The sequence below is a fragment of the Elgaria multicarinata genome, chromosome 4, assembly GCF_023053635.1.
Source record: "Elgaria multicarinata webbii isolate HBS135686 ecotype San Diego chromosome 4, rElgMul1.1.pri, whole genome shotgun sequence".
Lineage (NCBI taxonomy): Eukaryota > Metazoa > Chordata > Lepidosauria > Squamata > Anguidae > Elgaria > Elgaria multicarinata.
The window spans coordinates 34,949,388-34,964,703 of NC_086174.1; the positions used below are offsets into that span (position 1 = coordinate 34,949,388).

Here is a 15,316-nt window from a genome sequence, read left to right on the forward strand (position 1 = left end):
GCTATGATTTATTTAAATAGGATATTTTACAGAACTCTCAAGGTCTGTGGCAGTTTTCACAGGAATGGATCTCATTCCACACATTCCTACTGCTTAGGCAGGTGAATATATATTTAAATCAATTTGAAAGAGTTTCAAGCCCAAGATTCTGCAATTCTTTATATATTACACCATTTTCATAATATTTTCACTGTGTTTCTGCCACTAAAAGTTAGCGTTCTGATTACTGCATAATGGAAACTTTAAAACGTGTTGATGGCTAACAGGAACATGTTTATTCATAATTAGAGTTTGAGTTTAAGGCCTATGCTCTGTTGCACACATACATATACAGACATGTAGGATTTACAGTGCAATCCTATGAATGTTCATCATTCAGAGTAAAGACCACTGTGTTCAATGATGTTTACTCTCAGATAAGTGTGCACAAGATCGCAGTCTTGAATGTCTCTAAAATGCAATCTAGTGTGGTATTATGGATTCTTCCCCCCTTTTTTTCCTTTAGAGAAAGTCCAAACAACTAACATGACGCAACTGCAATTCATGTTGTTTTTCCTTTTATTCAGTTCATGGGGTGATTTAGACTAGCTCTTATTGCTCTCTAGGCTTGGGGTCATGATGCTTCTGGAGGCCTTGAATAGTACTAACTGCAATACACATTGTAAGTGGAGGTATCAGCAGGCAACTTAGGCAATCATAGCTTTAGGAAGAGGAAGGGAAAACAAGAGGCATTACCACCGTATCAGTATCACTGTTTAGCTCTCTATCCACTACAGGCATTCAATGAACTACTTTGCATTTCATGCTAAGCCATGGTGGGTTGTTATTATGGGTGGTTGAGAGTGCTTAACCTGCTGTTGTGGGTTGTTGTTTGCAAACAAGCTACCCTGAGAACCCGTAGCTTGTAGTGGGGTTGTTTAATGGTTTATTCTTAGACTGGCTTGCTGTGACGTCTGAACCTGGCAGGGTGATTTTATCCCAGGTTGTTGGGAATTGGCTAGACAGCTGCCTGGCAAGACAACAAAAACCTCATGATCTTGCTAATGCTGTCACCATTCTTCCTCATCTCTTCTCAGCACCTTCCCTGTAACCACACCTACCAACTTAGGATAACCATGCATAGAGAAGTGAAGGCCTGGAAAAAAACTGAAAATTTCAGACCCCCCCGCAACCCAACCTTTTTCCCAAAGTTTTTCCCCCTGAAAAACTGAACCACTTTGGATTATGAATATTGGCCATGCTGCCTGAGGCAGAAGGGAACTGACGTCCAAAACATCTAGAGGGCTCCAGGTTGGTGAAGGCTGTCGTAAAGCTACAAAGTGACTTCATATCTGTAAAGTGCACTAAAAAAATAAGTATTGTTTATTTTGCCATTTTCTCCCAAATGCTTGGCTTTTTTTAACCCCCATGGAAAAAAACCCTGAGTTTCCCCCCCTCATGGCTTCAAAATTTCCAGAAATTTTACATCACTAATGATGCATCTGATGAAGTAGACTCGAGTCCATGAAAGTTTAAGCCAAAATAAATGTCTTAGCCTTCAAGATGCCACAAGACTCTTTGTAAAATTTTGCAAAAGAACTCATGCACATCTCTCTTCCCCCACAAGAACACTTTGTATACTGAGTGCAAAAGCAGAGAAATAAGCAAGCAGTTATGGGAAGACACATACAAGATAAGATCCCTTGCTTCTAATTCTTTTCGTCACACGTCCAGTTTTATGATAGAGTATGTGAAAGATGCTATGCACACAAAGAAATAGCACAGTGAGGGCCATTTTGGAGTTAATCCACAAATGTCTTTCCAGACACCAGTATGGGGAAGGACTGCGCATGTTCTAAGTACATGATTAGAATTCCAAATAGTCCTGATAGACTGGACAATTAGGGTAAGATTCAAGATGTAATTAAAATAGGGACAAATTTAAAGTAAGCAGAAGAAATAATGATAACCCTGACATGGCTACTTACTCATGGTGATGAGACTCCTGGGACAAATGTATGACTTTCTTGTTACTGCATGAGCCTGGAGTAGTTATCTAAAAGAAGTATAAATAAGTTTTATAAGTTGCATAGAGGAATTTAAGTACATGTAGTAATTATTGCATACAAAATATTTATTTCAAACACTGAAACCATTAATAAGATATATACTATGAAGACGTTATTAGTTGTTTCCTCTCTCTCTCTATATATATATACATATATACATACACATAATGAAAAGCCATAATGAAAGCCCTTATTCTTGATGTAGATGCTGAATTCAAACAAATCAGATGTTTATTTTGTATTGCACGCAGCCTCTTCAGATATCCTGATGAGGCCATAATCAATCCTCTCTTCATTTTTCCAGAGCTGTTTCTTTTTCTAATTTTTTTTTCTAAAGACACAGCTCTATCTTATAAGATAATTCTAAGATAGGCAGGATGCATAAGTATGGCAGTAATGCAACTGGAAAACTGCAGGGAGCAGAATGCTTCCTATGTTCAGGCCCTTACGGCTGCCACAGAGTGTGCTCAAGACCCCCAGAGTAGATGCAGGACAATTCACAACCAGCAACTAATTTTCTATAGCAATCAAGGCCAAAAGAAAAGCAAGCATGTAGAAAACAAATTTTGCATCTCAGGTAACTAAAGAAACTGTACAAGGTTTCCCAACACAGCGCCCACAGGGGCCGTGACACCCGCAGTAATATCCAAAGGTTCCCATGAGACTCGCCACTCCCTGCCCTCTTCAAAAAAATATTTTTAATAAAAACATTGGAAAACATTAGGACGGCAGCTTCTCCTTCCTATTCCTGCACCTGCTGCCGATCACCTGCTGTTGAGAAGGAAAGGTAGAGAAGGAAAGAGTTGCTTTCTGGACCCACACAATCTTCTTCCACCCACACAGAAGTTTCCCCTTTGCTCTCTCTCTCTCTCTCTTCACTCCCAGTCTCTGGTGCCTTGGTATTTCTGTCCCCCAACCCCTTTCCTTGCTATTTTTCTCCCTTCCTTGTCCCTAACCTTCTTCTTTCTCCCCCTTTCTAGACTTGCTTTTTCTCGCCTCTATTCATTTGCCTTTCTATATCCCCCTCCCCCAGCCTCTAATATTGTTATTTCTCTCATTCCCCAATCTCAAAACTGAGTTCACTTTTGACTGGCGAGAGCCCCACAGCAGCCATTTTGTGACACGCCACATCCTTTATGGGAGCCATTTTGTGTGCCCACAGCAGTTTCTCAAATTCCCACATGTGCCCATGGGTCCTGCTGTACAGACTTCAGAGATTCTAACAGGGTCTAACTGTAAAATGAAGATTGCTACGAATATTAAAACCCCTTAATATAAAAGAAGTTTGAAAAAGGTGTTTATGGTGGTCCATCATGCTCACTGCAGCACTTCCAAACATAATCACAAAAAGAGCACCATACTACAGAACTCATAACACTTAAAGTGTTAGAATGCACATACTCAAGACAGATGAGGGACAACATATGACCATAATTAATGTATGATGATTTGCAGATACTAGTGTACTTTTATCCCATTAAAGAACCTTTACTAAGAAATCTAAGCATACTTAATTTCTCCACCACAGACCATGGCCTAATTTGCACATTATGCTAAGCCAGGAGTAAGCAGACTTTTGGGACCTGTAGGCACATTTGTACACCCCCCCCCCACAAACCACGGGCGCATTTGTCATTTTCACCTGTGAACAATTACTTTTGGGATTCCCACTTTCCTTACTAGGGCCTCTTGCCCTGATTTCCACTTTCTTTGCCACTTCCTGTCATCCAGATTCCCACTTTTCTTGTCTCCCTCATGGTCCTGCTGCCTACCACCACTTTTCTTTCCACTCCCTCCTGGAATCACTCCATTTTTGCCATCCCACCTGAAATCTCTTTCCCCCCAGGGCACCTTCCTCATCCCCAAACTGTGACACCCCCCACTACGTACTTCATCTACACACTGCTAAAGCCTTCTGGAAGAAGCAGGAAGCTGGCAGATCTGTTTGCTCATCTACAAGACAATTCATGTTTTAACGAACAAACCATGATTAACATAAACCACAGCTTAGCATTATGTGTGAACACAGACTAGGTATTTATTTTAAAAAACAAAAACACAGCCTAGGTATGAGCTGCATGTGCCACAAAACAGTTTTCTGTAGTGACTGCCATCCTCTCTCTGCAGAAAACTGGAAAATGAATGTACGTGCAACAACAGTTTCTGATGATTCCAATGCACAAAGTCATGCAGGTATGTTACAACACTTCTCGTAAAATGTCCTCATGCATGTTATTAGGGCCAAATGATTCACAACCTTCCCCAACCCAGCACCTTCCAGATGTGTTGGACTAAACCTCAATTGCTACAGTGGCTGGTGATGGGAGTTGTAGTCTAATAAATCTGGAGGTCACTGGGTTGGGGAAGGCTGGCTTAGTGAATAGGCCCCTGGCTTTGAGCACAGCCATAAACACATAATGTAACAACTTGTCCCTACACTGCACGTCAAAATTGCTGTTACCTCCTGAAACTTGCTTGTATTATCACACAAATTTTCTTCATAGCATAAACATAGTATACAAACATTTTATTATCATATTGACTTACAAACTGAAATATTCCACTCTCACTGAAACATTTCACTCTCACTAAACACGTTAACTGGGTTTGAAATTCTAAAGATTTTAAAAATTAAAAAAGTAACTTATATGACCTACTGATTATAACACTAACAACTCAACAGTTATTTTAACACTCAAGGTAAACATTTGGCTGAGCTTTCGGGTTGCATCCTGCATTAATCTCAAAATGAGGTTTTCATGCTATTCCAGTGGGTATCCCTGGAATATAGTAATCCATTTTCTACACTGTGGCTATAAGAAAAGCCGACTGTGCCTATGTCATGCTTTGTTAGAGGTTCATGATCACATTATCTCATGGTGGACCTGACACTTTTATTCAGTTTACAGTATGTTCTGTGTACAGGCAACTTATTTCCTTTGCCAGGGCTGCTGACAACCTTTTCCACACTATATTAATCTTGTTTACTGACTTTATCTTGGTACAAATATCAGAAAACTGAACTTTTTATCTCAGGGAGAAAATAAACAATGTGTTGACAGAAGCAGAAGCTATTTTCTGGACTAAAATTGGTTGTTTACCTCCAGCCATACTTATGGAAAAATGTTTTAAGACTCCAGCTTGCTCAAAATACATAATCCATAATTTAATAAATGTGGAAATTCCATGGAAAGTCACGCAGATACATTGAAAGGGATAAGGAAAATATGAACACCAAACAAAAGACAATTTGTAGATAATCTACACATAAATATAAGCATATTTTATCTAGTCAACAATTGACTAGAGTTTAGATTTCTTCTAAATACCAATCACAGTTTTTTATTGTTATAATTTGCTGTTATAATCCACATCCTAGCATCCTGTGAGTAACGAAGGTGAGAATGCATTAGGCAGATAGAGGATTCAGTTGAAGTCTTTCCTGTTGCTTCTACTACCCCCTAACAGTTTCCCTCCCAGTGGGAAGCGAGAAAGGGTATCTGTCCAACCCTTCTGCTGATCAAGATATGAGAAAGCAAAATGCCAGTGCATAAAGTTTGGAGCTGCCAGCATATGTAAGGGCCGTGGATTTTCGTGGAGTTCTTTTTCTGGTTCAGCTGATGACATTATTTGGAAATAACCAGTTTCAAGAGTGGCAGATCTCTGTGTGAGACAGCACCCCAGCCTAAGAATTTGGGGGAGTGGTGGTTTGAATTTTAATGTAGATAGAGGGCTTTTAATGATAACTGTTTTTATGTGTTATTGTAAAGCGCCATGATGCCGAAAATGGTGAGGTGGCGCTATAAAAATGTTTCAATAAATACATTAATGAATAAAGAAGAAAATTATTTGCATGCAGAATGTTTTTGTTTTTTTAAAAAGGAATATTTTATGAACCTTAGTTTAAAAGATAAAATATACACTTGGAAAAAATACAGAAAAATATTGTAGGATTGATGTAATTATCAATTAAAAACACATATCAATAACTTCAGAACTCCATATAGTAGGTTTCTTTTCCGACATTCAACCAACTTTTCTTCTCATTTGGGAGATTGTAAAACAAAATGCAAATGTAGATGAGACTGAAGAAATACCTAAAAATTCCTTTAAGCGCAACTCTACAAAAGTTATGGGGACTCTGGTTAAACATTCTTTTTCATCTATTCTCATTTTAAGGTTTCATCAGAGTAAAAAGAAAAGTGTGCTATGAAATACAGAGAAAATGGGAAGTTACACAAACAACTGTTGGCAGGGTCAGACCAGGTAATTGAGCTATGTTTAGAATGAGTGTATACAATCCTAAAGGGATTTTTTTTGGACAAATTAGTGTCCAGCTTTATGTAGCACACTCTGAGTGGCCTCTACTGGCTGACCAAGGGCTACGTAAGTCACCTTGTCATCTATTATTATGATGGTAGCTTCACAATGTCTGAAGTACCTTTATAACATTAATTTATTAATATACAAACTTCATATACTTCAAGAAAGGTTATCAATATTCTGAATATAATTGATTTCTGTAATTCTAAGACATGAACAAGGTAATTATATGGAAGTATAAACAGGAAGTGCAAATCTAAAAAAATAATGTTTTTTTTTCCTCCTGAGGAAAGAAAAAAAAATCAAATGAGCTCTTACAGCAGCCCTGTGAATTAGTAAGGCAGCAGTGTCAAATTATTTGACTTTTTTTCTTTTTATACACCGGCACTGATAGTTACAATTAAGAATCAACTTTTTGCAACCTTATGATCCCAGCTCCTGATCTAATCTTATCCCACTGGAAGACTCCTTGTCAGAGGAAGAGCTGGAGGACCAGGAACAGCTGGTCAATGCGGGTGTCTTCTGTGTTTGGAAGGGTGGTGGTTGTGTGTGTTTCTCTATATGTGGACTTTGCATGTGTGTGTGTGTGTGCATGTGTCATCTCTGTTGTGTGGCTGTGTGTTTGTCAATGTGAATGGGGCTTGTGTGTGTGCATGTGTTTTCTGTGGCAGATAGGTGGGTGTTAGTGTGTATGTGTGTGTGTGTCATCTGTCTGGGGTGTATGCATGAATGGGGATGGCTGGGTGTGTGTTAAAGTGAATCCCAAATTATAAATTGGGAATCAGATGTAGGTCTGCCCAGAATGAAGACTAATGAACTATTAGAACTGATCCTGGTTTGATCCTGATTTGTTAGTGTTTAAACTAGAGTTTCCTGGTTTGCATAACACAGGAAATAGTTGTTTAACAAGCCACAATGCCCTGGTTCACATGTAATGATAATCCAGAAGGCGAGTTCATAGAATAGTAGAGTTGGAAGAGGCCTATAAAGCCATCAAGTTGTTGTTGAGTATGGGTTGTCATTGAATCATGGGTTGTCATTGAATTGTGGGTTTATTTATTTATTTATTTATTACATTTTTATACCGCCCAATAGCCGAAGCTCTCTGGGCGGTTCACAAAACATTTGATGAAATGTAGTCCATTTCATCAAATACATAAAGTGTAATCCTAAATAGGCATATACACACACACCTACACAAATAAACACACACCTATTACCTCTGTGCGCAGGTGGTGGGATTGTAAGCAGTGGGGATATGTAAAGTAAGCCCAGTGACCATTCACAAAGCTGAAACATCAAACATCTTGACATTTGTAAGCTAATTAACACCTATAAGATCTCAATTCAGGCCACAGGTGATACAATTGATTTATTCATTTATTCTTTTGCATAGTGACTGGCCTATTTGTCCTATGTAGAATGCAGAAGGACATGGTGACAGATGACATGAAAGCATCAGAAAGCACAATATTCAGAAATTCGGGGGGAAACATTTCAAGTTCCAAGATTGCTGTGTCCCTGGCCTTAAAGTGGCCATTCTCCAGCAATGGGACTTCAAAGGGAGAATCGAGCATGAAACTGCTGAATTCCACCTTATCAAGAACTTCAATTCTATCACATGTCCTGAATTGAGATAATGAGTTTTTATCCCATTACACGTTTTAATAAGCTGACAAATGCCAGGATATTTGTGTTCTACTCAATGCTGCTTTGTGAAGTGTAACTGTACCTATTTTACAACATTTAAGTTTTAACATAATTGTCACCATATGTACTTGCTGCATTTCATTACCCTCTGATCTCATTGCTTACAATTCTCCACCCTGCAAACAATGTGTTATACCTGCAAACTTAACTCTAGTCCACACATGTGTTAGTCTTTAAGGTGCCGCAAACCTTTTAAAATATTTATTAGAGGATCAAATTATTCTGTTAAGACAATTTAACAAAGAGATGGCTATTTATAGGGTCATACACTGACCCTCTCTATCTCTCTTGCCCGGCTTTGCCCATTCTCTCTGGCTGCCCTGTTTCCTTGGAATGCTCTTCCAGAGCAACTACGTACCACGAGTTTCATTGTAGATTTTAAAACGAGTTTGAAAACTCATTTGTTTTCAATAGCTTTTGGTATTTTAGCTTGATTTACTGTTCTTATTACTATGATTATTCTCTTATTTCTGTTTTGTGAATCCCTTTCCCCCTTCATATGTTTTAATGTGATTTTAGGTTGTAAGCCTCTAGGCAGGGTATCGCTGTTTTATTTGTATATTTTGTACAGCACCAAGTACATTGTTGGTGCTAAATAAATAAATAAATAAATAAATAAATAATACACTGAACAATCACATAGATATGGGCCTGGTTCAGACAACACGCTAAACCATGCTGCTTAACCACAAAATGGTTGATGGAATGCATTGACCTTAATCATTCTGTGGTTAAGCAGCATGGTTTAGTGTGTTATCTGAACCAGGCCACGATCTCACTTGTTTCAGGAAGAACATACTATGGTAAAATATCAGTGAACTATACTCTTGACATTTAAATCTTAAGAACACCTATGTGGAATTTCCAAGAAGATGTACTTGCATTGCAGTATTGCCTCAAATACCAAATCTAAAAACATTTACTTTGAGAAAAGTTATGTTGGTTTCAACAGAAATTACTTTCAAGTAAGCATCCTCAAGATTGGAGGCTTGCTCTCTTGTTCAGTAGAGGATTATGCACTTGATTCTACCATCCCCTTAATTGCACCCTATTAAGGAGAATGTTGTCAGACCTAAATGACTAATGATGCCAAAAGGTGACCACAGTTGTAAGAAATATTATTTTGCCGACACATAGCATGGTACTCTGGGATATTTCTAGCCTTATTTCAGAATTCTACTTCACTTCAGAATTCAGTCCCATTATCTTGACTGCTCAAAATTGTTCACAGGGTTATCTAGCTGACATATAAGATAACCCTCCATCTCACTAGACACCACTGGGATATGACATGCTGACCCACAGTAAGCCTTGATTATTAGCCTGAAATATATACCACACAAAAAGGGAGCTCTAGCTGAAGAATAGCTTTTTTTTTTAAAAAAAAAAAATCTTTCTGTAGTACTTTTTTTTTTAAAAAAATATTTCAGGCAATCAATTTACTAGAGAATTTTAAAACATGAAATAATGCCATATTACATCCTGATCCTTAGCAAATTTACTAGGATGCAAGCCCCCTTGTTTCAAGGGAATCTACATTAAAATAAGTTTGTTTATAACTGAAGCATTCAGTATTTTACTATAAGACACATGAGAAACCATTTCAGGGTAAACAGAAAGAGTCCTGCAGCAGTTTTTTTGATTAATTATATTTAGTCCAAAGTTATTTGGATAATTTTTAGAAAAAGACCATGGCTTAAATCCAAAGTATGTTAGCAAAAGAAATTGCTGCTCTAGTGGTGCTCTGCTCTCTTTTCTCATTGAGCAAGTGCTAGCGGCCCACTTTGTAATCTTAAGATCTGCAAGCAGTTGTGGAAGTGGAACTTTAGCTGGATTCTTCTCTTGCACGTGGATTGAAAATTGGTTTCTGCTAGTGCAGTGTCATCTAGCAGAACGACACCACTGGAAACAATGAGGGAAACTTTCTACCACTTCCTTCCACAGGCTGCCCCACCCTTAATTAAAAATAGTCATTTAAATGGAGCTTGCTTCTATGTACTTAACTTTAGTGTAATGGTCCACTGTCCATTATTTGTTGCCCGGTATATGCTCTTAATAACTAGAGTTTGGAAAACTCAATCAATTATATATTTCCACAGGATCTATCTTTCTATCTTTTTTCAAAGTTATTGAAAGGTAACCAAACTCCTAGAACAAATAATTGTTCAATTTATTTATTTATTACATTTCTATACAGCCCAATAGCCGGAGCTCTCATGTCAATATGATGACATGTTCATCTCAAACAATTAGAGGACATCCTCGTGATTATTTTTAAATAAAACATCATAAATTAATTCTAATATACAAAGTTTGGAAAAGACATGGCCTCATTATGGAAGAAGAGCATCATGATGTTTGTATAGTTGTACACACTTTCTTAAAATAAATCAAACATTTGCAGTCAAAGAAAAACGAGTAAGACCATAAAGAAAGCAATGTAGCAGAAAACTTCTCTTTGATAATATAAATAGCACCTTTCTGTCACATATGCTCTGAAATCTAAGAGTGGCCACAATCTGATGCAGTTAAATACGATCACATCTTATAGCAATATCTGAGATTTTAAGAACAAGTAAAAGCAAGAAAAACTGCAACCAGTAAGTTTTATATATGAAATGGGAAATACCCATATTTTGATTCCTTAATAAAATAAAACGAAATCTTATATCCCTTTCATTTATACTATTACCCAGTCAGAAGTACTTTGTGTCTCAACTTTGTGATACAGCAACAACACATACGAGTGAATATTATTCAATCTCCAAAATAAGTAAGCACTGCTGCATTCTAAATCTCTTATGCAGGTCCTTGGGGTGGAGTGTGGATCAGCTTTGCTACTAAAACCTGTCCATCTTGCCAGCTGTTGAAAGTGGCTTGACAGTTCCAAATCACTATAAACCATGCGACAAGGCAAGCTTATTTCACACCAGAAATCAGATTCGGATTCCACCTGCTTCTCCTTTTCATTAAATTGTTCATGGACAGAGCAGCATGACAGAATACCCAGCAAACATGTTGTCATGCCATGTGCTAGTACCTCACTGTTGACAGACATCTGACCTGACACATCTACAAACATCCAGGGGAGAGGGAGAGAGAGAGAGAGAGAGAGAGAGAGAAGGGGTATGCGTGCACGAATGAAATGTTTTATTCAAACCCTCTTTCCATTTCACACTGTTGGGAGGGGGAAGAGATGCAAAACAGCAAACCACCATTCAGATTTTGGAGACACTGCTTTCTACAGGACTATCAACATACAGTGTTTTACAAAAGTAATGAAAGTGGTAAGTCCTGCTGGCCTCTGGCAGCAACCAATGGGGTTCAAAGAACAGTCCCAGCCTCAGAAAGCTTAAAATCTAAATTTGCACAATGTGGGAAACAGAAGAAGAGGAAGGGAAAGAGAGAGAAAGAAGGATATAAACAACAGAGAAGGGGGAGGAATAAGACAGACCAGAGAAACAAGAATTAGTACAAGCAAACAATGTTGCTGTACTTAGCCTTAATTTCAGCTGGTTAAGCCAAGGGCTTCACAGAAAAGATGGGTTTTGAGGAAGAGGGAAGAGACTTGGCACTACAAAGTTATTCTGAAAGGCTTCCACGCGTAAGGGTCAGTAAGACAGAACGGCCAGAATAATTTCAATTGAAAAAAGAAAGAAAACTTTATATAGAGGAGGATAATATAACTGGCAGAGCAAAATACAGTTACAGGTAAAAATAACAAAAAGTCATGGACCACTTTAAAAGGCAAAGACTAAAGGTTTATGCTCAGTGTAGAAAGGAATGAGTATATGGACTGGAGAATAGGTATCAAGTATTTTGAAAAATAAGAATAATGAACCATTACTCATTAGAATTACTCACTTTTACCAAATAATCATCACACTGACTATCTGATCTACATTTCCAGATGAAGTTAACCTCTCAAGATTTTTACTACCCCAACCTCAGACCTCTAAGCTTTAATATTTTTTAAGCAGGAACCACTTTGACCCTAGGAACAGCCACCAAGCCCATCTAGGGGTCTTTCCCTGGTCATGAGGGGGAGGGGGCTTCTCCTCTCCCCCCAGTCAACTAGCAACACTGTGCAGTAGACTCAACTCAAGGCCTTTTCGAGTCTCTTCTTCCCATACCCCCCAAATCATCCAAAGAAGGTCTGATGAGATGGATCTTTTTCTTATCACTGAGTGCTCTGCTCTACTCAGTGGTGCAAAATCTCTCAGTGTTGGTCCACATGGCTCTCTCTTCCTCACCCATGCATTCAATCTCCCCTCTGCTTCTAGTGACTGTGTCACAATAACATTGCTCTTTGCCTCTTGGGCTCCTCACCACCACAGCTAATAAGCTAATTGCTTCTGCTTTCTCCTCTTCTTCCCAACCACCACAGCTGAGAAGTGGCAGGCTCCTACCACCCCACCCCTCAAGCTTCTCCAGCCACCCCACCCCTCAAGTAGTCCAGATCACAGCAGCTGGCCCACAGTTAAAGCTAACAATAAGTCAAAGCTGGAGAGTCCCTACTGAGAGTGAGAAGCTACTGCAAATAAACAAACAAAACAACAACAAATGAATGTAAGAGAGGCGGAGAGCTGCACTTGTGATTAGGAGCTGCCAGTGCAGTGTTCTTCACTTCAGGCCTTGAAGTGAAGAACACTGCACTAAGCAGAAAATAAATAAATAAAACACTTCACTAAGTGTCCCCTTGCTGCTATCTGTCGTACTGTTTTTGGAAGAGAATGCCTCGTTCACATTCTGGCAGAATCAAGATCAGGCCCTACACATTTGAGTACAGGAAGCTGAAGGCTGGCGTCCATGTATTTCATCAGTTTATAGAACTTGTATTTATACCCAAGATAATACTGAGGACAAATGGTGTTACCATGTTATAAGCATTGTACTTATTCTCCTAAACTTGCATAGTGACCTAATTTAAATATGGATGTAAACATTTGCAGGCAATAAAGCTCCACTATAGTAATGTTACATGCATCAAAATGCAAGCCAATTTAGAACTGGTTTTCAAAAATATATGTTTCCTATAATACATTTGAGTGGTTCTGTGCCAACATCCTACTTTGTTCAAAATAACTAAAAAGTGGGGGCAAGCATTTTACAACTAGTAATTTGTACCACTTTATTAATTCAATAAAGTCCTGCCAATGTACACTAATGATAAATATGTCATGTTTATGCAATAGGCTTATAATGGAGAAAATTCTTAACATTTGTCCAAAAAACTATTGTTGTTTCTAACACTTTGCAAACCCTGTTCTGTTCTTCCATGTTTTTGAGCTGTAACCTTCATACTGATTTATTTCACACCGAAAGAGACCCATTGATTTTAAACCTAATAATGGTTTACATGTTGAAAATTGTGTGTGTGTGTGTGTGTGTGTCTATTAATATCTTCTGTCTCCATGTGCAACATTGAAACAGATTGACCACTAGATGTTTTGAAAAGGGCAACTGCTACATTGTTCCCTTGGCACAACAGAATGGCAGGTCAAACTTTTGTTCCTCTTGTCCTACAAACAATTTTCAAGCCCATGCTCAATAAATAAATTTGGTCTCAGTACTCCCAATCAGCGCTGTACAATCCCCTCAGTAGCAGACCTATGATAAATGGACTTATTTTCCCAAATCAAACACTTGAATTTAAATTCAGATGAGTTAATGCAAAGGTCAACATTGTAATCAGTTCTTTTGATCTTTATAGAATTTCTGGAGTAATACATAATAAATCTGAAACAAGGCAATTTGCAGCTCTGTATGGGTGGCTGGTAATAAAAATCTTAACGATTAGAGCCTTTATGTACTTAGGGAACGTTTTATAGTAATAGCTATAGTGAGAACCTCAATGCAGAGGGAACGATGGCAATAGATAACACAGAAAGACATGATTGCTCGATTGTTTGTGGTTTATACAATATGTGTTCATATATACTATAAAACAAATTAAATCACACATCTGCTGATTAGTATAACACTGCTATGTTCTTTGCTCATTTGGCAGTTTGTAACCTTACAGCACAATTCTATGCTTGTTTACGCAGAAGTAAGCCCCACTGTATTCAATGGGACTTAGTAGTAAGCCTCACTGAACCCAGCGATTCTTACTTCTGAGTAAGAGGGCACTGTCAGTCACTTTTATTTATTCCATCTCCAAACTTTCAGTATTGCTAAAAAGAACTGTTTTGAGATTTAGTGCGGATTAAAACATTACAGCTGTTGCGTGGCTTCTGGGACAGAGATCCTCCATGCAAGTGTGGCAATTTATGAGATGAGCAGTTTTAAGTTCTACTATCACCAAATGTAAGCATTTTCAGCAGTCTGGTCATAACCTTTTCGAGTTGGCCTTCTGAGCAAAAGGAAGCAACCTCCAAGCATGTGACATCACACTAACGAAACTAAGCAGCATTCTGGACATCACAACACCCTAAAGGCAGCCAAATGTACATTTTATTGAAAAGAACTTTCTAGGATTCCATCTGGATAATTCATTCACTAGAACAAGGTTATCTGGCATAATATGGTATGTGAACGGGACAGTCAGGGGACTCAATAAAGTATTTTAGGTTTGCCTATAGATTAAGTGCTAGAAAACTACAAGTGGTCAGAAGCCTAAGAATTCACACCAAACAATGAAGAGCACAAGACTTCGTTTCACAGACAGAATATCATGTGACCACTAAACTGGTCTTTTCATGTTACCTGGATCTGGGAGAAAGATCAATATTTTTTTCTCTCTCAAATGAATAATGAGAAATTCTTTGAATTCAGCTGAAGAATCCCCAAGAAGAAAAACAGAACCTGATACTTTTGATCTCAAGGGATTTTGATCAAGTTATTACTCTGTATCATGGGCAACCCCAAACAGTCTTTTACAATGTCATACTGGGAAAATTACTGCTTGAAGTTCTATACTGATTAACTGAGACACAGAACTGTGAAGATTTCAGCATGCATGTTAGCAAATATATAACCTACACACATGAAGGGTGAAATAATTTGATATAGCTCTCAACAAATATCAAATGAATGTAATTTTAAACCCTGGCCACATGTCATATTAATATATTCCCAACACTTGTTTCAGGCATAAATTGCCAGCTTTCTTCTTTGCTTGTGCAATTGCTAAAACCTGTCATACTCTAAATGAAGTGGATTACTCTACTAAAAATGGTCAAAGTTTGCCAAAAGCTGTTTGATGTATAGCTGTCTATACATCTTTTCTTCCA

The 15,316-nt window shown here is 38.1% G+C and overlaps 1 protein-coding gene across 3 annotated transcripts in view; it reads right to left on the reverse strand.

Moving 5' to 3' along the window:
- The window catches only part of GPATCH2 (G-patch domain containing 2), a 122,087-nt gene that overhangs the window by 46,137 nt on the left and 60,634 nt on the right, over positions 1–15,316 (reverse strand). For 2 of the 3 annotated variants that reach the window (XM_063124072.1, XM_063124067.1), the window contains exon 6: positions 1,968–2,035. The exons of the other annotated variant lie outside the window; for it this stretch is intronic. In XM_063124072.1, the coding sequence (XP_062980142.1) occupies positions 1,968–2,035 (68 nt within the window). The remainder of the gene's footprint in view (positions 1–1,967; positions 2,036–15,316) is intronic. 3 annotated transcript variants of the gene reach the window in all.